Genomic DNA, 26,978 nt, shown 5'->3' with positions numbered 1-26,978 from the left:
TTTGAAAAGCCTGTATTGGCATTTTTTTGAAAAGGTCGGGTGACAGTGTTTGGGTGTAAAAGCTGCTTTTGTTAGCAGAGAGGAATTAGATGTGGCTTGTTAGTATTTAAGGGTTTGACAAAAACACTGGAATGGAATAAATCCATTGGCTTTTAATGCAGCTTATGATATTCGGGTCTGTCTGCCAAAGATTTGTGATAAATCTCTGTGTGGATTACAGTTTCTACAGTTTTATTCTCTTAAATGTATTGAGGATCTCTTGTGTGACTTGACAGGTGGAAAAATGTGGCACACACACACACACTAGTTATTTATTGTTAAATTCAAGTCCTCTATGGGCTCCCCTTATTCCTCACAAAACAAGTCATAACGGATATATTCAGTAAGGAAGGCTTTGTGTGGGACGGGTAAATTATCATGAGTTGATCAATTGGTCATGTCGTCATCTAGTGTGCATCCCAGTTGTTTTCATGATTTGATTCCCTGCCTCCATTTATTATGAAAACTTAAACATTTACTTTTCATAAATCAGAAGAGTACTTACTGTACTATATATATGGACGGTTAGGTACACTAATGGAGGACATGCCCACTGATCTTTCTTTAATTTCTCAGATGGAAGATCAAGTGATACTAGCAGACAAATCTTAAACAATAAGTCAACAAACAATAGTTCGATGTTTCAGATGTAGGCTACTAATTAAAGTTATTGAATTATATCAACACTATACTATGTCTGTCTTGTTTGTTTTTTGCCCCAAAAATCTTGACTACGTTATTACGAATTGCGTAAAACTAAAATGTCATATTAAACAGCATAGGTGCAGGGTCTCTAGTCAAGTCAATATTCAGGTACGTCATAATATTTATTAAGGTTTCTTTCCAAATCCAGTGAGGCAAGGCAAGGCAAGTTTATTTTTAAACCACAATTCAGACACAAGGCCATTCAATGTACTTTACAGGGGCAAGATTAAAATACATAATACACATTAGAAAAGCGAATGAATAAAACATTTAAAAGCGAATGAATAGAAATAGAACCTTTAAATAAAATAAAAATTACAGGTTAAAATGGTGAGCTAACCTTTCCAATAAAAGCCTGTATTTACTGTCATCTTTTTTTTCCTGAAGCGAACACGTCACCACTCCTGACACGCTGACAAGGCAAGGGTCAACTCAGGTGAGAAGAAGAAGTCAAACTCTTCTAAAAATAATTGTCACTTTGGTTACTTTTTTTTATGTCAAATGTCCCATTCTGACACTTTCTAAAATGCTTGGTAATAACTTCCACAAAGGTATTGAGGGGTGCTTGGTTTCCTTCCAGTCTGTCTGGTGAGTCTGAGACCTGAGGACCTTGAGCTAAATGGTCTCATCATACAGCCAAGGCTCATGGAGACATGATGGGAACTTCATTCATTTAACAATTATTTGGTCACAATACAAAGCCATGCAGAAGGGGGCACCTGCCATTGCCCTTTCTGTTCCGAGTGACAAAGTGCCCTTTTAAAAAAAGTATTTATTCAAACCAGTGTAATTAACCTGTTGACTAATGGGACTTCCACACTCTCCCTATAAGGTCATACAAGGGGCATTTGAGCTTGATAATGTAGGATCTTTTGACCCTTAAATAAAATCTATCTATCTATCTATCTATCTATCTATCTATCTATCTATCTATCTATCTATCTATCTATCTATCTATACAAAGTTACAAAAGTTAACTGTAACTGTACATGCAGTGCATTGCAGTGTTACTACACCTCCTGACATTCTGGCACATGTCAATGTGAGCTCTTTGAGTGAAGTCGATTTATGCTTCAAGCCACTCTTATGGTTAATGTACTCATTGTCCAAACAAACCTCCATTCCAGTCTCCTCAGCTTCGGTTTGTCTCCAGCCCTCCATCTGCTGCTGAGCCCTGGACTGCTGCCCAGCTCGGCTCAGTCCTGGATTCTGCTCTGGACCTGCTGGGATCAGCTTCCCACACTCTAGACTCTCAGCTCCAGACAGCTTTATGCCATGTTCAGTGATAAAAGGCTTTTCAACTTATCCCTGCCTGTCGCTGTCTGTGTCCACACACACACCTGCGTTCACCTGCTTGTAGGCCTGCTTAACTCTCAACACTTCACATTGTCCCCTTAATTAGTGAAATGAAAAAATATATAAAAATATCATAAAGATTCATAGAAAATACTTGACGGATGACAGTGACAACTGTTTCACCCATTTTGCATGTAATGATTTATGAAATGAACTAATGCCCAGATTATTTTGGAGGTTAAGCGCTCTGAGTGAGAGAAGAGCGCTATATAAATAAAATGTATTATTATTATTATTATTATTATTATTATTATTATTATTATTATTATTATTATTATTATTATTATTATTATTATTATTATTATTATTATTATACAGAGAAGCACTGTTTTGCTCAACGTGAAGTGGGCAATTGATATTGTAGACAATTGAACAGCAGACAATTGAATTCATTCATTTTTTTTTATGAATCGGCCAAAGCATTTCCAACGTGTTGCCTGAGAGAATGATAAAGGATAAATTGCGTTTATGACGCGTGCAAGAGACAAGATGATTATAGAGGTGGAACGAGTAGATTTGATCATTTCCATTCTGATCTGAGAAATGTTCCAAAGGGACCGAGAATTATTGTACTTACATATAACTGTAAGAATCTTTTCCATGAATGACAAATGGAAGAGCAACTTGTATGCATTTTTTAACGTGAATCCATTGGTAGCCTTGGATATATGTAAGCAGCACTGGGTGATGGACAAGAAAATGGTCCTAATAAAATCTTGTGTCGTTTCCCTGAGTGCTGGCGGTTGTCTATATATCATATATCATATTGCATGGTATGTCATCATGTGTGAGCCATATCTGCTTCCATTACAGCAGATACCCGCTGGATGCATCCCATTTCACAGCGCTATAGATGAGTTTTCAGAGAACACTTGTTATGCTGTCAGGGATAAGCCTTTTAGAGGAGAGAGTGGCAGAGGGTTGAGTTGTTCCATCTATGTTCAAATCAAGCTTTCTCTACTTGTAAATGTGCACAAGGCCATCTGAGTGGATACTTATTACACTGGCAGTGTATTCTTTAGAGAGCGGCTGCACTGGGTTAAGTTGTTCATTTCTATTTCACTCCCTAGGCATCGCTGTGTATATAATCCCGGCCGTACCGCTGCTTCATTTGTGGCAGCATCAGGTGTCCTTTTGAAGTCTGCCATTTATATAGTCCGCTATTGTTCAGTACATACATCAGCACTTGGTAGCACTGATTATGGGCACATATTGCACACTGCTGGATGTTAGGACCCAGTCCCCAACCCAACTGCAATTCATCACATTTCTCTGTCACTCTGTGGCTATGAGAAAGCGTCTTCATATTGTCTTTGGTTTGCTATCTAGTCCATGAGTCCTCAACATGGAGAAAATGGCTTCACATGTTCCTTGTTTGATTGTGATAAGAACTCCATATTTGTTATAGTCCAGAACCCAGAATCAGCTCCAGGCAATGCGTTTGGATGATAATTGGTGGAGGTGATGTATCGAAAGCCGGAGGGATTGAGACAACTCTGTTTACTAATTCATCCTGACATGCTAATAACATAATCTATCCAAGCAAAATTGATCTGTTAAGGGGTAGGACTAGATAAGTTTTTTACTTCCTCCTACCCCCTTTCGAGCATGTCTGTTTTTCTTTTGTTTGTTTTTTTAATTCTATTTCTTTGTTTTTCTTTGTTTGTTTGTTATTTATTCATCTATTTTTTATTGCATGTTCGAAATAAAGACAATCAATCAATCAATCAATCAATCAATCAATCAATCAATCAATCAATCCACCACCTGATAAAAAGTGTTTTCCCATAGAGCAGTGTTGCTATTGTGTCTCAAAACGGCAAAACCTGTCATTGATGTCAAGATATGTGTTTCTACCCGTGTGCTGACAACTGTTGTGAGAGATACAACTACATTATTTTTAGTGACAGAGTTACAGTGTATTAAGAATAATTTTGAGATGGATAAATTGCACAATAATTTAATAAATAAATAATGGTAAAATAGTATTTCATAAAATGTAAAAAATAATAATAAAAAATAAAATATATAAACGTTTTAAAATTTTATTTGATTGATATACAGTATAATTAAATTAAAATGTATTGCTATTGTTTTGACAGATTGTGTACAACCGCAGTATGTTGTTGTTAAGACCCTCTTGAGAATGTGCTCACAATAGCCTTAGATTTAAAGGTTCACCGAGCATTTATATGCTACTCTTCTTGCTCAAAGCCACTCGATCTGAACAAAGCATCAACGCTGTTCAACATGAAAACAAAGAAATCCAGTGGCAATGTGTATTTACTTTCATTCAGCTTCCCATACATAGCCCAAGCCATCTCTTGTATAATGGGACTGTGCAGAAAGCTTGCTAACCACAAAGACCCACTCCAATTTATCGCAATGACGTTTCCTTTGTTATGAAAGAATTTGAAAAGATTTGTGTTAGACCTAAAATGCATTTTATTGTGATTTCTCAGTGTGCTGATGACACACCATGGCACCTCACCGGCTGTTAAGTGTTACACCTCTGGTTCCTTATGAGCAAATAATATACCTTTAAATACGTTGAGACAGACACATTCATGATTAATGATGCATCCTGCATTTCAAATGTGCTATCACCAATCTTTTATGAATTTCAATACATATTTAGTCACTAATTATATGAGTTCTTTAGAGGAAAGCTCTGTTCCAGGGGTTGGATTACCATTTTCCTATACACCAACATTGACGCAAATCTGTCCGGCACCACTTTTCATGAATACAATTCTAACTTCCCTCAACTGGAGAATAGACCGTTGGTGTGTGTCTCTCCAAAGCAAACTGCTTAATGCGACAAGTAGACACACGTTTTTTTGGAGTCGTGCGAAGTCGCTCTTGAAAAGGTTTCCTGGAAATCACCGTGGGAAGACAATACCAACACATGACTCATAAACTGTGCATTGAACTGGGTAGATTAGATTTGTGATGAAAAAGCTCTAGTTTATTAATGTATGTTACGTTTGTGGGGTTTCAGAAGTTTCAGAACAACCTTTGATTTTTTGGAATTTGTATTATCGTATTAACCCTATATTTACACTATGAAAACACATTTTTTTCTGTATCAGCCTTTTAAGAAGGCTTGTAACGGGATGCATGTTATCACACAGTTTTAGTTATTTAACATGGAAGATGTCTATATCTGTGGGCAAAAGTTCTGCATTAATATATTTCTGGCCACTGCTCAGAAATGAGCTAATTTTCGAATCTATTTAGGGCGTTGTTTACTTGTTGTGTATTTACAGAATATCAGCCAAACAGGAAGGACAAAATTAAATCTCCAGTTGTTCACACATTAGACATTGACGGTTGCTGGTTACTCCCAATGGTCGCCCTGTTGTGCTCTAATTATCTCAATGCTAAAAGTAGTTTCTTCTGTTACGTATTTGTGACAGTCCCATTATCAAGTGAAACCAGATACAAACACAGCTCACAAATTGCTTCTTTTGGCTCTAATTTTGGATTTTATTTAGATTGAACTGTCTGCAGTGGAGGCTTGCAGCCATCTTGCCAGTGGTTAGTTGGCACTCTTTCCACCAAAGAGACATTGTAGCTGTCAGAAATTCCCGATGCCTCTGGCCTTGAATTAAAACTTGGAGGCTGATGTGAAAGTGTTTGGTGACTTGGCAGCTTGACTGTCTGACTGACATCATCATAGCATGTTGATGTCAGAGCGACGCCACTGTCTGTCAAACCCGATCAAACCACAGCCGCAAAAGACATTGGTATTTTATATTCTTTGACAATGAATAGCCTAACAATATACATAGCCTATAGGCTACTGTATAGTTGTCCTGTAGACACTAAGTCTAGTTCAGGTAGGCCTAATAATAAAGAAATGAAATCATTGATATAAAGTTCTTACTGAGCAGCAGCAGGCTGCAGCATAGGATAGCCTACCAAATGAATAAGCTATTATAGAGATAACTTAACATGGGTAGTTCAAAATACAGTAGGCCTTACTCACTGTTGATTTCTACAGTCCAATGAAACAATATAACAATACTTCACAAAATCAAAGCAAAATCACATAAACTGAAACATTGTCTCATGTGATGAGTCATGTCAAAGGCTATCTGGAGGAAGAGGTATTGATAGGCTATACACACCTGGCTGCATGGCTATGAGTGACAGGCTTATCCTTGACAGATTTTTTATTTCCCTCTCAGCTGTCAGTCATCCCGTTCTGTACAAGCCCCGCCTCCTACGGAAATGCAGGCGGTTGTCGGACACGTGACTCGTTCAGTATGGCGGAGCCGCTGGCTGAATGACTTTTACGGTACCGACGGGTCCTAAAATACCCTGCACTGTGGATGCTCCTGGAGACTGGGAGCAAAACCGATCGTTTGCGCTCAAAGGCTGCCCCCAAGTCAGGTAGTGCTACTTTTCTGTCTTTGTGAATCACAATTGCACAGTCCCTTTTTTGGCTTGAACGTGTGTGTGTGTGAGAGAGAAAACCATGACTCCAAAAATTAGACTCATGTTTATCTTTGAGTGAGTGTCTGCGCTTTTAGCCTACTTCCTCGGAAGTCGGACTGAGTTGCTGTTATCCTGCCATTACTGACTTTTCTCTGCGAGTTCGTATTGTTGTATGTTAGGTTTTACAGTCAACGGCGGGGCAGTGTATGCTACATGTTGCGCAATACATTGTTCAGTATTACCAATTTGGAGCGGATTTAAAAAAAAAATTAAACTGTCGACTCTACGTGTTGTGCAATAGGCTATCTTTACTCTGCCACCTTAGCTGCTCGACTTGAATGGGAGTTTTAATGTCACTGTCGGGCTATATTGCTTCTAACTCGTCGGGAAAGTTGCTTTTATGGACCAGGAGCCAGGACTATTACTTTTCGAACTTTCCACCTTCCCCTCAGTTGTGTGCTACAGCGCCGTAGCCTATACGCTGTCATGTTGTTTTCCTACGCTGTGTGAGGTTGTCGTCATAAAGAGTTGCCAGATGTAGTGGGGAATACAAACTGTTACAGCTGTTTGTTCACCAGTCAAGCAGTCACACGTTTAGGGGAAACTGTATCAGTGCGTGAAAGGTTTGTCCTTAATACCACGTCAATTGTGCTCAAAAACTACATGCATGTCTTTGAATAACTCAGAAGGCTATTTGCGTTCATGTGCAACATTCTCTTTTCTGTCGTGCGCTCGTGAGGAGAAAGCATTATGTTGGCTATCGTAGGCTGTGTGATGGTGCGGAGGTTTGTGCTGAGGTTGAACCGCCGCTGCTGCCACGGCTCTGGGTGTCAGCCTGTGTCTTCATGGAGTGTAAACACAAGAGAGCAGCAGCAGGACGACGACGCTGAAGTTGGCTTCAAATCCGTATAGCAACCTATTCGACGGTGAGGGAGAAAGTTCAGGGAAACTGAAGTGACTATAGCCTCCTAGGTGTAAAGACATCTCAGTTAAAGCCTGGAAGCTGTTCAAAACCTGCTGTCATCATATCTATGAACCTTTGGGGAAAAATGGCTGGTGTTTTTAAATAATCTTTACCTGTGTCTAGTCCAGAAATGACCAGTCTACTTATGATGGTATAACACTTGCTTTTATGTGGAATAGATGGAGGGAAAACAACTTGAATGCTTTAAATAACACAGCAATAAGTGGTGTAGCCTATACAAAAAAAATCAAAGAGAGGCTCAGTCGCCTATTGCCATTCAAGTTTCCCCTCACTTCCTTTTGAATGGGAGGCTGACTTCAGCTGGCAGGCGGCAGCAGCAGCAGCAGGGCTGTCCTCCTTTGAGCCTTCCATAGCGGAAACTATTCCCTCAGCATTACAAGCTGTGGAGGAGCGCTGGTGCACGCTCGTAAAGCCCAGGCCCCACAGGAACAAGGTCTCACTGCTGCAGAGCTCTGAAGACCACTGGGCTCACACTGCTCCTCAGAAAACAAGACCATGGCCACAGCACTGCACTGAGTCAAGCTGGATCTTCTTTGTTGACATTGCGTCTGAAAGTTTTTTTCTCTCTCTCTCTCTCTCTCTCTTTGGACAAATGGCAGTCCGTGACTTGCTGAGCACAACTTCGATCATACAGCTCCGGAAAAAAACAGTCAAGAGACCAGTCTGATTTTTTTCTTGAATCTTCATCTCCACATAACTTATTGAAAATGCTCTTAATGACAAAAAATGTATTGGAATTTGGTAGAAATGTTGTCAGTAGTTTATATTATAAAAACCAAAATGTTCTTTCTACTCAAACATATGGGTCAAAGACGTGACGCCTTCATTTTCTGTACTCCTGCATTCTTTTGAAATTGAAAAATTATTCAAATACATAGATATATACCATAAGAACATTAGTCATTTGCAATTTTCTGTTATCCGAGAGACACTCCACATTTGGAGTGGTCTCTTAAGTTGATTAACTGATGTTATATGGATGGAGAAGGGGAAGATTTCAGTGATTTTACTGTTCGCACAAGGGAGGGAGAATGTGTTTGAGTCTCCATGGTTAGGTGTTATCAATCTGACTAAATATATATTTTAAAAAGGTTCTGAAAACCTTCAGTGTTTGAATGTGGTCACAGGCAAGCTGTTGGTGACATTTTATTGCATGCCATCATGTTAGGACCGCTCCACTCACTGCAGACTTTACATTGGAGTCTTTTTATATGACAAAGAATATGTTTATCTTTGAAATAAGTAGCACAATTTCATTATTTACCAGGCCGTAATTATTCACTGTTCGCAATTCACATGAAGAAATCCATTCTATATAGGAACAAGCGATGACGACCCTTTCTCTGCGAGTGCTTGGACAGCTCATAATGCAATGCAGCCGCAAGCGATGTTACGTCTTCAATAAGCGGTATCGTAGTATTTTTCTCCAGTGCAGATTAGAGCCCTGCTGTGTCCCACACAAAGAGGAACTGTTCACTTGACTCCGTTGTGTGTATTGTTTATTCCTGGATCTGTTTTTGTTATAAATATTTTTGAAGTCACTTTTCTGTTTACCTGACTATTACTGATCATGCTATGTATGGAATGTGCAACATGTCTTGTGGCTGCAGTGCATTGTGGTCTTTGTAGGCGACCAATGGTGCGGTGATGATGCACATCTCTGCCTTTTTTGAACCGATTTATCTTTGTGTGATTGTTGCAAAAAGAGAGAAAAGCTCTTTCACATTGAGATTAAGGGACTGACGGTAACAGCTAGTACTGTATATACAATTCAGTTTAGACAGTTTTTCAGTTTCTCACTGACACAAACTACACACACCAAGTCTGTGTGAAAATGACTTATTACAAGATGGGTGTAGGGGATGGGATGTAAGAGTGAGCGTCTTCCTCTCAGAACACCTCTGTGACTTAAACACAGGTGTTTAAGTCACAGATTGATTAGCCTCACGAGTGTGTGTTTGTGTGTGTGCACATTTGATGAATTAATTTGTCTTTTAATTATATCTTGTTGTTGTAATGTGTTGCCCAAAAAAACAGATTTACATAGTCAGGCTCAGGCATTGAAAAGATTTTGGGGTGTCGGAAACGGAAGATTTTTCATATGTATTTGTGAAAAGTATTGCTGCTGTTTTGTTTGACTCAATGGTCAAGGAAATACTTTTATGGCTGGACGATATACACAGTTCACAAAATGGAATATCTCATTAGTTTGTAATAATCGGTAGGAACAAGGGATATTTTTACGCAGAATTGTTCTTTCAAGATAATAACCAATATGAAATAATCTGCTCAAATGCAACCTTAAAGTGTAGCCTTATAACTGGTAAGGAAAAAGTTCAAGTGTGGGTCACAATACCATTTCACTATGTCTCACCAATTAAAATTCTTCACGTCGCACCTTTTTTAAATTTGACTTCTCCTCTTGCTTGAGACATAACTTGAGTGTTGCCTGAGATTCGTTTTGCAATTACAGTTGTTTTTAAAGCCTTGATCCGTAACTTTTTAATACCATAACACAACTTCAGATATCATAGATTCGGACCGACTTTGACATTTGCATTGTTAGCAAGATTTATATGGAGCTACTATGCAGAGTAATGAGACTGAATGTAGCTACAAAGATGTCAAGTCCAACCATGGTTAACCCTAATGTCACGACTGTGCAGGTGACCAACATAAATGAAGTATATTGTAGTTAGTGTCAAATGAAAAGGCTTTAAGAATATCTAGATCTAATCTTAGTTGTTGAAGTCTTTATGAAATGCTGCAAATCAGTAGTTTAAATATTTAAAGCAAATGTTTTCCAATTGTATTTAAAGGTGGAGTCAGCGATTCTAGAGAATGCTTGTTGGCAGGGGATTGTGAGGGGACGGTATTATTCACTGATTTTGACAAAGTGAATTGACAGGCTGAAATTTGTTTACGTATTGTGCTAGAGTTTGTTCTAGTAGAACAATAAATCACAAATTGACTCGGGATGACCTTCGTTTGCCATTAATTAATATACGATTTAACCACCATCTTCAAGTAAAAACACCTACTTATTGAGACAGATAATAAGTGGGGATGTTTCTCTTCACTTTATTTTTTTTAAAGATATTTTTGGGCGGCATTTTTTCATGCTTTTATTGATAGTGTGAAGAGACAGAGGTGAAATGGGGCAGAGAGGGGAGTGACATGCAGAGAACGACCGCGGGCGGGAATCGAACCCGGGTCTGCTGCTGGGCTCGGCCCTGGAGGGGGACGCCCTACCAACTGAGCTAAGGGAGCCCCCATGCATTAGATTTGTAATCTAACGGTTGGTTTCTCAATTGAATAGAGCTCTTCAGAGACTGTCAGGGTTGTGGTGGGCCATCTTACACATCCACAATTGTCCTAAACCTTTGGAGCACATGTAATCCTGGTTCTTTACTTGCCTCTAGTTTGCCTCCTGTGATCTCATTTAAACACTCATTCAGGACCCAGGTCTGACTTTCAAGCTTCCCCTCACCATTTTAGCACAAAGCTGGCACTAGAAACACATTTTGTTGATGTTTGTCACACTAATGGTTCCTAATTGGGTCTACTAATGCCACTGTTGCGCATGGGGGACAAACCAGGTGTCGGGACCTGTCTGACAGTTCATGCAGCAGGAATTCACTAGCTGCTTGGCAGGGTCTTCCCTTCAAGCCATTGTGATTGTGAATGTTATTGTATCCTTGTCCTCGGTCCCTGGTCATTTGGTTATCTATCTGTCCCTCGCTTCGGGCTATCCAGCATTTCACAACAGCCTTTTAGGAAACTCTTTTCCCCCGCCAATTATCTAACACAACCAAATATGTGTACGTGGGCCGTTGCCAGTTTGCATTTTATTTAGTCATTATTGGATTAATGTCAATAAAATCCATCTCCGAGGTTGATGAAATCAATCACTACACAGTTTTCGTTCACCGTTTGTCTTTAAGCCAACTGTTGTGGATCTTAATTCAAATTCAAAAAACCTTTATTGTCTATCATAGTGACAGAAAATAAATAGACAGGAAGCTGGATATTGGGGAATGACAGGAGAAGTAAAAGTAGACAATAGGAAGATACAAGGCTGCGAATGGGACAGAAAGCTTTTAATGGTCAACTATACAGACGCTCTCAGCCTCAACTGAAGTGATTTGAAGCTTGATAAACCCTTGTGTTGATCTTTGCGGTGACCCAATGAGTTAATGGACCTCCCAGATTCTCCCCCACATCCGTTTTTAGCTCCTTTGTAAATTGCATGGACTCTGTGCTGACCCAAACCCAGGTGTTGGCAGGGACAGGCGGCCTTGTTTGTGGACATGTTGTTGATGTCACACTAATAGTTACTAATTGAGTCTATTAATGGAACTGTAGTGTTGGGTACAGACTTGTTGATGGGACCCTGTTGTGCACAGGCAAAAACAACCAGCAGGATTGTGCAAACTGGCCCCCCCCTTTCTTATCGTATCATCCCACCCCACCCAATCAGGGACCACTACTATCTGGGTGGCATGTTGCACTTTCAATATCACATTTAGAATTACCCAAATAATGACAGTTTTTCATAATTTTTTCTTTTTCTTTTACAGATTTATAACTGATTTTAAAGAAGATTTTTATTTATTTATTTGGTGCGGTTTGGAAATTGCAAATCCAGTTAAATCTTTGGTTGTTAAGACTCAGTCATTTGGGATGGTGTATAAATACATTTTACATCAGGCTTGGGACAGGTGGATTTTGGTGACAGAAGTCCCATTCTGGGTAGATTTTGATGTTAGTTAATATCAGTCGATCTGGTTTCAACGCACATTGGACAAGGGCTGCATGCGTTAGCGTTATGGCCCATTGCGTATGTCTCATGCCTATTAATGTGTACCATAGTCCAAATACTCACTATTCCAAACTATTCTCTTTGCTGCCACCTGATACTCATTATTTCAAAAGCAGTAGATTGTTATACTGATGATTCCATCTGTTTACATGCTGCAAATGTACTGTAGGTATTCGGCTCTTAGGGCGCACTCACACTAGTGCCGTTTGCCTGTTCCGTGCTCAGCACGATTCAGCACGATTCCCCCCCCCCTCCCCACTCCCCCCGCACCTTGCCTACGTCACCGTGCGCGTTTAGGATTTGGAGCTTAGTCTACTTGTAGGCTATACGACTGTTTGTGAATATTTTCATCCGGCCAAATTTGCATCTAATATTCCACTTCCACATTAGAGCAACGAGAATCCTTAAGCTATTGTTTTTTTTAAAAATGTAGCCTTGACGTAATAGGTCGCGGTGGACAGCCTCATATTTGTGCAGCACGCTGTTTATTATTAATATAACGGCCCGTCATCAGACCATATGTATCCGGATGGTTTTGTACACATCGATCGCTCCATCAAATCCAAGTCAGAACTTTTTGTATGGGCAGAGATCGTTTTTTTAAGTGTCTTTATAAAGTTTCTTGTTAAACCTTAGTGTAGGCTATACTGTTTCCTTATCACCGGGCCGCGGTGTGTTGTTTTGGGTGCGTCTCCACCGCCATGCGTAAATGCAGTTATGACAGCTGACGGGAGGAAAAAGAAAAAAAATCATCTGGCGAACGTGAGTAAACACGAAAACCTTTTTGCTGTGCTTTCTGAGCCGACCTAATTAGCTCTCTCCCTCTTTTATTAGCCCACACCTAGGCTTACACACACATTAATTCTCACACATTATAGCTACAAGTCCAAGTGGTGGGCAATTCTGGTGCCGACTAGTAAGGCAGCGGACGTTAACGGACAATGCATCCTTAATAAATTCACGTCAGGAACGCCGCCTGTGCGCTTGCTTGTGTGCGTGTCATCTCATTAGCATCTGTACTTTGGCCACGGCACACCTCTCCCAGGTGTGCCGTGGCCAAGGGGCTGTTCCGTGCTGGAATACAGTTGGCGTGGTCACACTAGCCAAACGTTCTAGACTTTAGTATGCTAATGAGCTTTGGCACGGGGCCGCGGCACTAGTGTGAGTGGCCCCTTAGAGGCATCTCCGAAAATATCAATAGGTCAAATAACCATTCATACATTTCTTATTCAAAAGTTGTCAGCTGGAGTTGACATCGGAGTTGTTGTCACTGTCCGTAGTAGGTAAGGACGCAATTAAGCATGTTTGGATTCCATCCTGTTAGTTGGATTTTGGGGAAAATTTGCTTCTAAACAACTTTTTCTACAGAAACTAATACGAAAAAAGTGGAGTCCAATGACCAAAGTGGTCTAGATCAAAGTACAAAGAATGAAACTCCGGCTCAGTTAACACTCTGTGAAACAAACACACACATTATAATGGAAAATGACTAAATGGTGAGATGGATCATTTGTAATAACGTAGGGGATGCTTAGAGAACTGTGGAACAACACATGGGTTATAGAGCGAGAGTGACATTGAAAGAATGTGAGTCATAAAGAAAGGGAAGTTGAGTGGGCTTTTGTCATCCAGAGGACTTGGCACGCTGCGTGGAAAGATGCTACTTCCTGCTTTTTTTATTGAACTCCGAATGGTTGGCCTTTTGTTGCCAGGGTAACAACACGTGTTGTGTGTGAACCACTGTGCCCTTTTTATTTCTCTTCATTAGGTAGTTGACAGGAGGCTGCCACCGGGGGCAGAGGAGTGGTGGAACACACTAATATGTGGACAAAACATTTCCACATGTGTCTGTTCACCATGACTGCTGTTTTAAATGAGGTGTTTCCAAAGCTCAGCAGACAGAGCAAGTGCTTCATCATGGCGTGCCATCATATTTGATGCCAACAAACTTAATCCCTAACCCGGAATTTCTGTCAAGGTGTCACAGGAATGCTTTGGCACAGACGCATTCATTACGCACGCACGCACGCACGCACGCACGCACGCACGCACGCACGCACGCACGCACGCACGCACGCACACACACACACACACACACACACACACACACACACACACACACACACACACACACACACACACACAGGGAATCATGGCACACTGATTTTAGGCAGTGAATATGACCATGAACAGACTGCAGATGCGTTGCGATGAAGTAATGTATGTGACTGTGTAAGATTAATAATGGCATTATGACAATGGTAAAGCAAAGTAAACTTTGATTAATTACTGGTGGTTATAAACACAGGCTTTTTCGGGCTCTGTATGCCGTAAATAGTTTTGTCTCCGTTACCCAGGGAGGAATCGGACCCTTTCAAAGGTGTGAATAATGGCCTATTTTTCTGCTGTTTTGCATTCATGATCACCAGATGAAAATTTCAACTTTTTGATAAAAAATGTTAAAGTTCCTCTTTGGAAGTTTAACTGAATGCAATGGTGTCGCAAAGGTTGAACGGACAAAACAAAGAAACGTTTGATTCAAGCCTGTTTCCTTCACAATTGTTGTGCCCGCCCTCTCAACAGCACCATGTTAAATGCTTACTTCATCTTTCCACTATAACAGACAGTGACAGAGTGAGGGCATGCAGGTGAAGGCTCTTGTGTTATGGCCACACGCTTTACCTTGCCAAGGCGGTCAAACCATTCCCTCTGTGCCACTTGAAGCCTGCGCTCCTTGTCTTGTCCCTTGTTTGTTGGGCCAACAGTTGATTGATGTGCTGTCCTCTGCGGTCGTGGCTGGCCTTGTTCACTTGTAAACACAAACAAGCAGCAGAGAGTATTGTGTTACTGCAGGCCCTTTCCTGACAGATAGGATGTCTCTTGCTCTTCTCAAACATGTCCTCCTCACCCCCTTTCTACCTGGTTACTCCCCAGCAACCCTCTTTAACTCTCACGTTGCCTGTGTTACTGAAGGAGGACTAGTTCACTTTGACACAGCCATGCCCTCAATTGAACCAGCAACAGTCCAGACCTATTACAATATTCCATCCGTGCCCTGCTGGCTGAGAGATGCAATGATTTCCTTTGGGGGGGTTTTCTTTCTAAGCTTATATCGCTCACTATACATACTTAAATTTTTGCTAACAACAAAGCAACATGTCAGCCAACAACATAGTGGCTGTGCCGTGGGGTTAATCCCACTTGCCATCTGAATAATTCATAGTCAATTAGGACTGAGAGGCTGAGGCTGTCTTCACGGCAGAAGTGCAATTTCAATGATTCATTTTCATGAGCTATGCAAGGGTTAGGTCTCTTAACTGTTGTTTACTGCTCGCTTCAACCGCATGTTATTTTTATGCCGTTGTGATTACTCTGGCCATGCAGCGCTCGCTCAGAGTGCCTGGGAAATGGAGTCCATTAAGAGGGTCCTGAGAGCTGGCTTCCTGTCAAAGCCCCATGAAACCTTTCCAGGTTCAAACTTTGCTGCACGGGAACAATAAATCCCATCCAAACTCAAGTGTCAGGTAAGAGGAGAGAGGTGCAGGTGGTGTGTTTTACGGTTCTACACTGCGGTAATAATAAGCACCTACAATGTAGCACAATGATGGATTTTTTTTAATAGGATCCCTGAAGAACAGCTTAAAATGGCAGAAAAAGTGAAATTCAAAGAAGGAATATTCTTTAAAAAGCCGCACAAGCACAGCTGACAGCTGGCCAGTGCCACAAACTGCAGGTTTGTGTTGTTAGGAAAGGAGCAGGCTTGGCTTTCCCTTTGAGCGGTGCGAGGGTGTTCTTGTGTGTGTGTGTGTGTTCTTGTGTGTGTGTGTGTGTGTGTGGCGAGGGGAGAAAGTGAGAAGACTAAATGCCTGAGGTCACTGCTGCTGACATAGTATGACAAGCTGTAAAAGCACAGCCAGAATTCTTCTTGTGACACGCTCCTTTGACAGGAATAGGCGTCTGGATCTGAGAATAGCACGGCTGCCCTCCAGTCAACTGAGGGCTTATTTCTGACACCTCAGTATGTCAGAAGGAATCCATCCACTTTGGGAGTATCCCTCGTGGTTCATCAAAGCACTGTCTTGCATACCTGCAGCAATCAAACACACATACCTAGGGCAGACATGCACACAAACATCTCAGCCCCTCGCCTCTGGTCAGTTTGCTCCTGTCCTGAAGGATGCTGGGAGTTGCTGTGTGCAAAATGTTAGACGATGTGGATGAGAAATGCGGCGTAACACTGACGTTTGATGTTTAAACTCGGAAAATGAAAGCTGACAGTTTGCCCAGGCATTTCTTTTGTTGATTTGAAAACTAACAGAGTAAATTCATGTTCCTTTACATTCAGCATTATTCACTAACAAATAAACGGGCCCTCCATTCAATTTGTCATTCAAGGGAGTGTTTTCCTTTTACGATAATTCCAGATAAGCTCCACAAGAAAGCTTGGCAGTAATGTGTTTCCATGTTATTTTACTAGGCCCTGTAAAGCTAGCGCCTTCTTTCCGTTGAACTCATTCAGTTCTTGTGATTGATTGCAGCACCACTTGTTTTGAGTTCACCTCTGTTGACACCTGGAAGATGTGACAGGCAGTTTTATCTTCTGCCGGTTAGGGTTGAATAGCCTGAGGCTTCTTCGCTGAATATGGGTTTGTGTGTGTTTACATACCTGCAGTTTGGATTGCATAACACACGCTCACGAAACGCACACACACACACACGCACACGCACACGCGCGCACACGCACACACACACACACACACACACACACACACACACACACACACACACACACACACACACACACACACACACACACACACACACACACACACACACACACACACACACACACACACACACACACACACACACACACACACACCCCTCACTAGACAGTGTGAAAGGTTTTCTTCCTCTTTCTCTTCTATGGACTCTGAGGTAGGCCTGAGCCTTCAGGAAGCCTCTGTTTGCATTTCATTATTGGGCTCTGCTACAGGTCAGAGCCTTTTATTAAGGCACAGACCTCCACAGCTGACCATGCAAGCTGTGTAAATGATGATTCACTTATGTCATCAGTAGTTGGCAAATGTTGAAACTCTTTTAAAGTCACATTTTACTTGTATTGCCACTGTTTGATTGTTTCTTAAAAGCATCTGTGTTTGCTTTTAGCATTTGGATTCAGCTATTGGACAGTTAACAAAAGGTCTGCCTGACTGGGTCTGGGTGTGGTAACAGTGCTGTCGGTGACTTGTGTTGCTTTTACATTAGGTACACTATGCTGTGATTTCTATCCAATCCAGATGACTCCAATGAAACCGCATTACATAAACAAAACTTGACACAAGATACATCTTTATTTGCGTCAGTAATTTTTTTTCTCTTGCTCGCTATGAACCTGATGATTTTGAATTATCTTTGTAATTACTTTTTTTTGTCCTGGGCCCTTTGTCCTGGGCCAGGGTAATTAAGGATTTCAAATAACTTATATAAGAGTCCCATTTTCAAGCAAATTTGTTGGAACAGCCTTTCAATTTGTAATGACTTTTAACAGATTGTCTCTACTTAACATTGGTGTCCAACAGTATCCTAAACAAGACCATTTTTGATTTAATTTCTGCTGTATGACAACAAGTCTCACTGTCATATCAGGTTTTCTCCCTTGTTGTACTTGGCCGTGCCTCCCTTGCCACTGTGGCTTGCTAGCCTCACCTTGGCAGCCACAATCCAGCTCACCACCGGTATGCATGTGTCACTCAGGGTCACACAGATAGATACAGACACAAACTGATCATGAAACACTGGTGAGTGAGCTAAATGCCTTTGTTCCTCCCCTTGCCTCAGGTAAACACACCAGTTGGGTTGTAAATATGTAAGGTAACTTGTGTGGTATACTGTATACGATCTGGAGTTTCCCATTCATCTAAAAAGCACTTCTCTTTTTTGCATCCACCTCTCACAGCCCGACCTGTTTGGTGGAAGGAATCCCTGCCACAAAGCCCAGCGCTGAGGTCTCCACCTGTGGCTGAGTGTGATGGAGCCTTAAAGGAACAGCGTATAGCTCTGTCCCTGCTTGGCCTGGAGCCTCCGCCTGGCACCACCACTGACTTGGCTGGCAAAGCACACAGCGGTCACCCCCCCCCCCCCCCCCCTCCCCTATAGGCTACCACAGAGGTGCACTGACACCCTCACCGCTCAACCTCTGCTCCCCTTAAGTCCAAGTCTGCCCGTAACAATGAGCTCTCACAGTCGATCAGGTAAGACGTTCAAACCAGAAAGTACTATCTTGTCCTCCTCTCCACATGTCTAAGTGCTTTGAAATTTGGCAATGGAAATTATGATATCTGTACCGAGCAGATGCATATATATAAATATATATATATATGTTCTTTCCCTGAAGAAGAGTCGTTTAAGGTTCCTCTTTGTTGAGGTGTTTTTACAGATTTTTGTTCTGTTTTTCTATTTCACACACTCGCTACAGGTTTTATAACTGATGCCTGACTTTACAGCAGAGCCCTTTACTGTATAAGGCTTATTTATGCATGCACTGAGATTTCCCCCCGGTGGTCCCAGTTTAATGTCTCTTTAGAAAAGCAGGAGACTCGTTTAATTTTTTTCTGCTTTTTAAACCTAGTTAGCATGCCAGAGGTAAATAATAGACATTGGAAAGTGAACCCCCGCTTCTGAAAACATTCTTTATTTGGTCACAGTTGATCATTTGGTTACACCTCGGCGAACAGAAGAAATCGGGCTGTTTTGATTTTCCATTTTCTTCAAGGGCTCTTCATCCTTCTAAAGAGGGACTGGTAGAACCACTAACTTTATTTTTTTCAAACAGCGTTGACAGTAATTTTTTCAACCATGACTACAATGCTGCCAAGAAAACAAATAGATGTAATTGTAGCTGTGAAAAACTTGAATGAACGCTGCTACTTTAAACTAAATGGCATTTTTATTTGAAGACGTTCCTGTTTTAACATTTTATTTTGGTACAATTTCATTTCTGACCATTGTATCTCTTTGTATTAACTTTAAACTGTTTTTATTTGATCTGCAAGCCAGTCGCGTATAGCTAAATTGACAGTGACAGATTTAAACATGGATTTTGTCTCCGCACACTTGAGTCAGTTAATGCAAGTGACAGCAATCAATACCAACAGCAAAGTACTAATTTAAGTGTTTTCAAAGATTGATGATTTTAGTTGTTGTTGTAATTGTAAACCATAATCCAATTCATAGACCTTTTTTACAGATAATGCAGTGCCAGCCTTTAAACGAATAGATGGGGCGTGTTGGTACCTATTCCCTATACAGTATGAATTTCCTACGGGTAAAGTTGCCTATAGTTGCCGCACACCCATTGCATGACTTCTTTCTGAGTTAGGAGTTCAGTTTAAGGTTAATGGGTCACATGTATAATATATTGGTGTGTTTGTGATTCTTTTGGATTTACAGTATGTGTGGGAGTAATGTTTGATATGTGCAGCTTTGATGAATTCATAAGAAGGCAGGGGTCATGTTTCATATAATTAACAATAATTATCTACACATACTGGCATTTATTTATTTACTTTTCTTCTGAATTATGATTTTGGAAGGGCTTGTTAACGTGGCAGCTAATACATAGACAACACAAACAAAATGTAAATGTCCCAGAATGCCTGTCACCCATTTAGTCTGTTTACTGGTCACGCATTGTATTTGGACGCAGTTTTCTTCTTGCATACTCAAAAAGAGATTCCCTGGTGTTCTTGACCTACACTGATGGAGCCCTACTCAAAAAAACCCTCTTTTCTTTCATCACATCCTTGGTGCTGATCTGGCTTTTCCCCTTCTCTCTCTCAACTGCAAACCAAAGTGGACAAAAGGGCCAATTGTGTCCTCGCTTACCCATCCTGCTTTTGGCTGACATGGTCTTATTCAACACTGCACTGATGTCACAGCCATTGATTAATTGTTGTGCTGCTATAATGTGGGTTAGCTGGCATCCTCCTCTTTTCTCTTGAACTGCGAGTAGAGACATGGTGTTGTCCCAGCCAAAAATGATGTGCGTCATCATAATGGATAATTAAGGCCATCCAGATAGCTGTCAGTGTTTTTCTTCTTCTTATTTCTTAAATACATTGTGTTATGTAAGTGGGAGCATGAACTGGGGCATAACTCTTTTTTTTATTTTCCTCCTCATCAGATCATTTATATGCTCTGTCAATCTTTCTTAAAGCTTCTAGAATAACTTCATGGTGTAGGATTACCGTTTTACTGTCTTCACTTACGAGGTATGCTTGTCAATTTCCTGGATATTCCATGGACATCGTCCGACTTGCTTGTGCTTTCCGCGGCCAACAATCTGCTTTTTAGCAGAATGGAAAAAACGGTCCCAACCTGAATCCACAGTTGTCAGATCAATTATCACACGTTATTTAACTAAATTGGGCTATTTCAATAAAGAAGAGAGCCTTTTCTACTCACTCACAATCTTTCATTTTAATTTAATTTTTTATGATTCATAATGAAGCCAGCCACATTTTTTCCGACCAGCTTCAACACCAAATATAGCCGAGGGATAAGTCCTCTTAAACATTTTAGTCAAGCCAAAACATTTCAAATGCCAGACTTTTCTCCACCCAATTACCGAGCTCTGAAATGAAGGAACTAGCTTTCACTCCTTCATTTTGCTCTCTTTTTAGCACTTCATTTTCCCCTCGTCGCCCTCCGGTCTGTGCATTATTGCTAAGCCCTTTTTTCCCCACTTATGACAGATCATCGTTTCCCATTCTCAAACCACCAATTTAGAGCACTGAAGGGCCTTTTTGTGTGACTGGAACTTGGGTGGCAAAGGCTGGCATGTTGACATGCTACTTGGCATTTTGGAACTGGGTTTATGGCCTTGGAGCCGGAGCAAGAACACACACACAGACAACCTCTCTCATCCCAGAGAGACCCTCCCCTCCCCTCTCCCGTGCTCTCCAGCAGCAGTAATCAGTGGCAGGTCCTGGAGGGGGGGGGGGGGGATCCTGCGTCAATACATGGTCATAGGGAGAGACTCGCCTGCCTGGAACACAAACATAGAGACTGGAGGCTGTGTATAGTTTGTTAAATCCCTCTGAGGCCTGTACAGTCTTACCAGAAAGAAAGCTCAGGCTAACCTGATGTGTTGGCATTGTTTACTACTATTAACGTGACACATGGCAGGAAAAAACTATTTTTTTTAAAGCACTGTTCAGTTTCTATTAGTTACATATTGCCAGATTTGCTATTTTATTCAATCATTTCTGAAAAAAAGTGTGATACAACAAAAAAGATATTGTTTTAAATGTAAGTTATGAATTGCTAAAGTTTCACAATGATATTTATAGGTTAAAATTTCTACTCTTTTCACCTGCAGTGTCTCGCCCTGAATTGGTATTTTACTGGAGTATTCTCAGCCTCTCCAGCCTGTTCAACATGTGTTGATGGCCTATAGTTGTGCTTTACTTGTAGAGGATCTGCTTTTTTTTGCATGCTTCTGTGTTTCAAGAGAGGGACCCAGGATACACACTTATGACTTGTCCTCAGTGGATTTAGTTAGACAATGCTCATTGTCCCTTTGTACCTTTTTTTTATTAAGGACAATTCTGCTTTATTGTTCTGTCCTGGGAATACGTTTTCTTTATAGTGTTTGTATTTTCCTCCATTTCTTCATCCTAACCTGAATTCACCATCATACATACAGCAAAAACAGAAAAAGCAGCACTTGCCCTGTGTTCCAATACCCATACTTCCCTACTATTTAGTATGCCAGAAAAAGATTTAGGATGTCCCAATACATGCACGTCAATTGTAGTATGCTGAAAATACATAAATGCCCCCCTAACTTCAATAGCATTTTGGAGTATTCGTCTTGACATTTCTCGACACAAAAAAAAAACTTCCTTATCTATTTTTTTTTCTCTCCTGTGGCCCTAAACCTCTTCTGTACTGTGGTGTAGTCAAAATAATGAGTATGTGATTTGGAACGCAGGGTTGGTTACGAAAGGATACTCATTTCTCAGCTAGCAGGTTTTTTAGATTAGCCAGTGGGTATGCGGGGAGTTGCAGCTGTCGTTCATCCAGTCGTTGCTGCAGTGCAGGCTGGGGGCTGCTGCTGTGAGGAGCTGGTTTTTATAAAATAAACAGAAGAATGGCACCTCTTCACTTCTCTTCCTCTCATTCACCCTGCTGATCCATGGCAGATGGTTGTGAATTATTCATGAAAAGTTTTTGGGACGAGCACGTCCATGTGTAGATTTTTTTTATCCCAGAGATTATTCAGTATCGCAGAATGGGCGGGAAATGATTGAGAGGGGCTGACAGCACAAGAAGTGGCCTACACAAGATGGTGGAGTGCACACAGCTAATGCCAGACAGGATTGTTGTTATTCTTCTCTCTATCATGATTAATTGAGTGCTGCAACATTAGCAGTAAAGTTCCTTCTTTTACAGCTGAGTCAGTCAGTCAGTTTTGTTTTTATTGAATTAATTTTTACATTTTTGCAGCCATAACTAGCTCTAGCATTACGTTCCAAGTGCTTTGTGGATGGTAATGCAACAGTGCTGTGCTCAAAATGCAGGGATGTTGGTTTTAAGCTTTTTCCGGTGACACAATTTCTTGTCAAATATGACGTAAATGTTTTTCACTTTCACATTTTGGATCAGGTTTTCCCTTTTTTTAAAGAAAACTTTAAGCAATTTAGTCGAACCCTACCTTATGTAAAGTAAAAAGTTTCTATTGAGTAACCAAATCATAGCAGAAGCATTAGATTAAGAAGGTATTTAAAGTCAGCTGCTGTGTAGTTTAGTCTCCTGCTTCTGAAAAAGGAGTCGTTTTTAATTCTCTCACTTGCCCTTCCTTCTCTTCTGTCATTCTAATTCCCAGTCTCTCCCCCCCCCCCCCCCCCCCCGAACCACCCCGCCCTCTGTCTCTCATTTTTAATCAGTCACTGACTGTAATAAGTTCTCGCAGCGGGAGCTATCAAAAGCCTGCAGCGGTGGATTAGAAGACATTGCCTAGTGTCTGGGCCAGGCTAGCTACTGGAAAGTGAAGCATAATCTTCAAAAAGGCAGCTTAACCCCTGCTGGCCCACGCTGATGATTCCTCGTTTACAGGGGCCATCAGTAGGGAAAAGGGCTTGGGGTGTTAATTGATATGTTTTAGTCCTGACGTTTAGGAAGTTGCATAGGGTCAACCAAAGCTAGAGGACAAAATAAGATCATCTTATTCAGAGAAAGTTATTAAGGAAGTTTTTAGGAAAGTGACGTTATTGGCTTGAGGTTCACTCACTGCTATCTAGTGACTGTCCACAGAGCCTTCCCCACTATCTGTGTTTGATGCATTTGATTTGCTGCAGAAATGTTATTGTTCTCATGTATCCTTGGCTCTGCAAAAAAAAAAAAGTCCCTCAATAGAAAGATGGATGGTAATGAGAGTTGAACCAGACTAAACAGAAGCCTTTTTAAGAGAATGACAACGCTGCTGTGGAGAAATATGATTACTGCCTCATTATTGTCTTCCTCTCCACAGTTTTTTTTCCACAATATATTCCATTCCAGTAATCTCATTGCCAGATGAAACAAGTGTGCAATTTAGACTTTAGAGAGAATTTATTAAGCATTCAAAGCTTTGCCTTCTGCCTGCCCCGAACAGAAGCTCAGAATTGAATTATGTTTTTTTTGTGTGCTCAAACTGCTGTGTGTTGTTCTTTCAAACTGTATTGCTCTGTTCTTTCATGAACAAAGATCTATCAATCTCCTTTTTTTGTTCCGTCACTATGAATTATTAAATGGTTCCATGCTTGATTTGGTTGCTAATTCAGGCGACATGTTGTTGGCTTTTTTTAATTTCTTGGAATAAGGACTGACAGATCACGCTTTGTGTCTACCTTCTACCTTGTTAACGCTGGCTGGCTTTCAGCAGGCGCGTCAGTAAGGTGGTTGCCTTGACGATTTTAATGCAACACATTTGCTGCTGCTTTGCAAGAAAAACATGTTGTTACATCCGAGTGGGATTTAAAGCCAGGTTGTATCTTAGAAAGGCCTCAGACAAGCATTCCGGGTGAAGTATTTATGCTTGAGCAGAAAACATACACTGATACAGATGTTAACCACGGGCTGTACTGCACAGCTCTGAGTAGCCCAGATGATTAAGAACATTCAAGACCTCAAAGATTAACCCTGATCAAGTCACAGTGAAAGGCAGAAGGTCAAGTTCTCTCTCATTTTCTGATTGATTTGCTGTCATGAGTCCATGTGCTGAATCAACCCTGGGACAGTAATCCCTGCACTGCTGTATTCCACATCTGTCCTGGAGGTGCAATCCGCTGCTTGGGTTCAACGGGGGACAGTGCAGAAGAGGGGGAGGCGGGTCAGGTGGGTCTGAGAAGGATGTAATCCTGCTGCTTCCATGAACAAAAACAAAATCAGAGGTTAGCAGCGGTTACACAATCCCTGTTAGGAAGGGCTCAGTGCACTCTGGGTCTCCCAGGAATGAACTTTTCAAGGCACTAATCCCAGGATAAAGCCTGAAACGGAGGCCTTCATAGAGATGTTAAGACATGCGTCCACTGCAGGTTTGTACCCACATTTTCTAACGCTGTGTCTTAAAGACTCAGGTCCTGCAATTTAGGAAACATGTTTAAAAATAGATAATGTTATATCTTTTAAAATTCTCAGAAAACAGCTGTCCGCTCTTTTCAGACTGACTCAGATACATGGGATTATGATCAATTACAATCACTCACCCCACCCTTCTCTAGACCAACATTTACCACAATACACAGCCCAACCTAACCAACAATAAAAACACTGTCTTTTCAACTCTGAATCTCTGAACTAATACTGGGATGTCATGAACAACGTTTCTATTTAGCATGCTGATTAATTTCATGCTGCTAAACTTTAATGTAATTTACCTGACAGACCATTCATCTCTCTTTAAGTTACAGTAGAAGGAAAGATAAACAGATAGTGTACTGTATATTAAACAGAGTGGAGGTCAAATGAGAGAGAACTGAAACGTATCTTTATCTTATGTAATATAATTCAGTTTTTTTAGAAGTAAAGTCTATGGAAATAAAAATTGAACCGTGACATTAAAAACTTGAATGAGCAGTCTCATATGAATCGTTCAGATGAGGCTTGAAGCATCTCCAATGGAGCAGCAAATTGATGTTTGCTTGAAAAACAGTTTTAGATGTGCCTGCAACAATAACTGATACGAAGAACTCTTTCATCATCGGCAACATAGTCAATTAAAGTCATTATATTATATCAGACTTTTCGCAAAATATCAGTGTGACAGGCTATGTTTTCCTAATGCAGTGCAATTCCATTGTCACACATAGTTAAATTGCTTTCCTGGTTTAAATGTTGACCCACTCTAAGACAAGTGTGCTTTATGCGTCTGTATTATTAAATTGAATGAAAAACAATATACAAGGAAGCAGTAATTGGACTTAGTATTGCCTAAATTAAAGGACAGAGGGAAAACATTCCTACCGGTCCCAACTAACTGATTTTGTTTTTCATCACTGCAGAGAACATTATAAAGCTAAAAAGCATACAGTTCTAATAATGAGTTAACAAATCAGCCAATACATTTTCATACAGAATGACGAATAAAAGACAGTTAATCCCTTTTAGTTCCAAAGTTCTGTTTTGCACATAATAGTCATTGATCAAATTATGCGATAGTTTCTGACTAAATGTTTCTAAGTAAATGCTGATGCTTTAGCTGAAGAGCCGCTCTGAACTCTGAACTGAAAATATTAATAGCTTTTATTAGTATTCCAAGACTGGTATTATACTTGTTCTTGCTGCATTTACCACTGATTGCTGTTGAGCTACCCTTTGTGAGAAAGCTGCTTGCTGTGGATATCGTGAAGTGAAACGGATGGCTGCTACTTAGATTGCTTTGTAGTTCATGCACATGTGATGTGCCAAGTGCAAAAAGTCACTTTCAGTGATTTAACAGAGGTCTTTTGAAAACAGGTGCACTGGATTGCAACAGTTACCAGATACAAAGGCTCAAATACCGATCCATAAAAAGATTGTTTGGTGCTGATTTGGATCCAGCAGGTCAGCCTGAGGCATCCATTCAGGTTCATTTAATGACCTAAATCATTCCCAAAATGGCAATTAAATAGCTCCCTTTTGTGCGTGAAGAAGAATAACTGATGGTTAATTTGGAGACACAGAATTACCAAAAAGCAGAAAGGAAAAATCCTTCTTTCTTTGAAGTCATTGTAGATGCCGCGCATGACTGTGCAGCTTCTTCTGATTTCTTTGGTCCACTGCAGTGCTCAGTCTTGGTTAGGCCTTCTTCTTCATGTGATGCACATTGAACTATTGACAGAGTTGTTTTTTTGTGCTGTTTGTTAAGATCAAAGTAGCATCCTAATCCTCAAAGACTTATCAAGAGTTTTTCTTACATCAGGGTGGTCATTCACAACATAATGGACCTGGTCTCATCTAAGGTAATCTCATTGAGACCCTTCTCTCAGCCCTAAGACAGTGTCTATGTGCCCAGCACCTGCAGGCAGCTATCGGCTCTGCCATGTTAGTGACTCTGGCATCCCTTTGCTCCTGGTCCAGTGAAAATAACTTAATGAATACCCT

The 26,978-nt window shown here is 40.8% G+C and overlaps 2 protein-coding genes across 5 annotated transcripts in view; both read left to right on the top strand.

Annotated features, from left to right (window-relative positions):
* The window catches only part of LOC307258459 (lactase/phlorizin hydrolase-like), a gene marked incomplete at both ends in the record, with an annotated part of 37,074 nt that extends 29,619 nt beyond the window's left edge, over nt 1-7,455 (top strand). Inside the window, 3 exons of the mRNA XM_080037988.1 lie at nt 1,872-2,026; nt 6,294-6,403; nt 7,286-7,455. Of these exons, the coding sequence (XP_079894114.1) occupies nt 1,872-2,026; nt 6,294-6,403; nt 7,286-7,455 (435 nt within the window). The remainder of the gene's footprint in view (nt 1-1,871; nt 2,027-6,293; nt 6,404-7,285) is intronic.
* The window catches only part of LOC307258566 (histone deacetylase 4-like), a 130,359-nt gene continuing 109,799 nt past the window's right edge, over nt 6,419-26,978 (top strand). For all 4 annotated transcript variants that reach the window (XM_080038154.1, XM_080038153.1, XM_080038152.1 and 1 more), the window contains exons 1-2: nt 6,419-6,498; nt 18,310-18,604. In XM_080038154.1, coding sequence (XP_079894280.1) covers nt 18,583-18,604 — 22 coding nt within the window. In that variant the 5' untranslated portion in view covers nt 6,419-6,498; nt 18,310-18,582. The remainder of the gene's footprint in view (nt 6,499-18,309; nt 18,605-26,978) is intronic.

The sequence above is a fragment of the Ammodytes marinus genome (genome assembly GCF_949987685.1).
Source record: "Ammodytes marinus genome assembly, chromosome: 12".
In the NCBI taxonomy this organism is placed as follows: Eukaryota; Metazoa; Chordata; class Actinopteri; order Uranoscopiformes; family Ammodytidae; genus Ammodytes; species Ammodytes marinus.
Note: the sequence above shows the minus strand (reverse complement) of the source record. Positions and strands in the feature narration are given on the sequence as shown.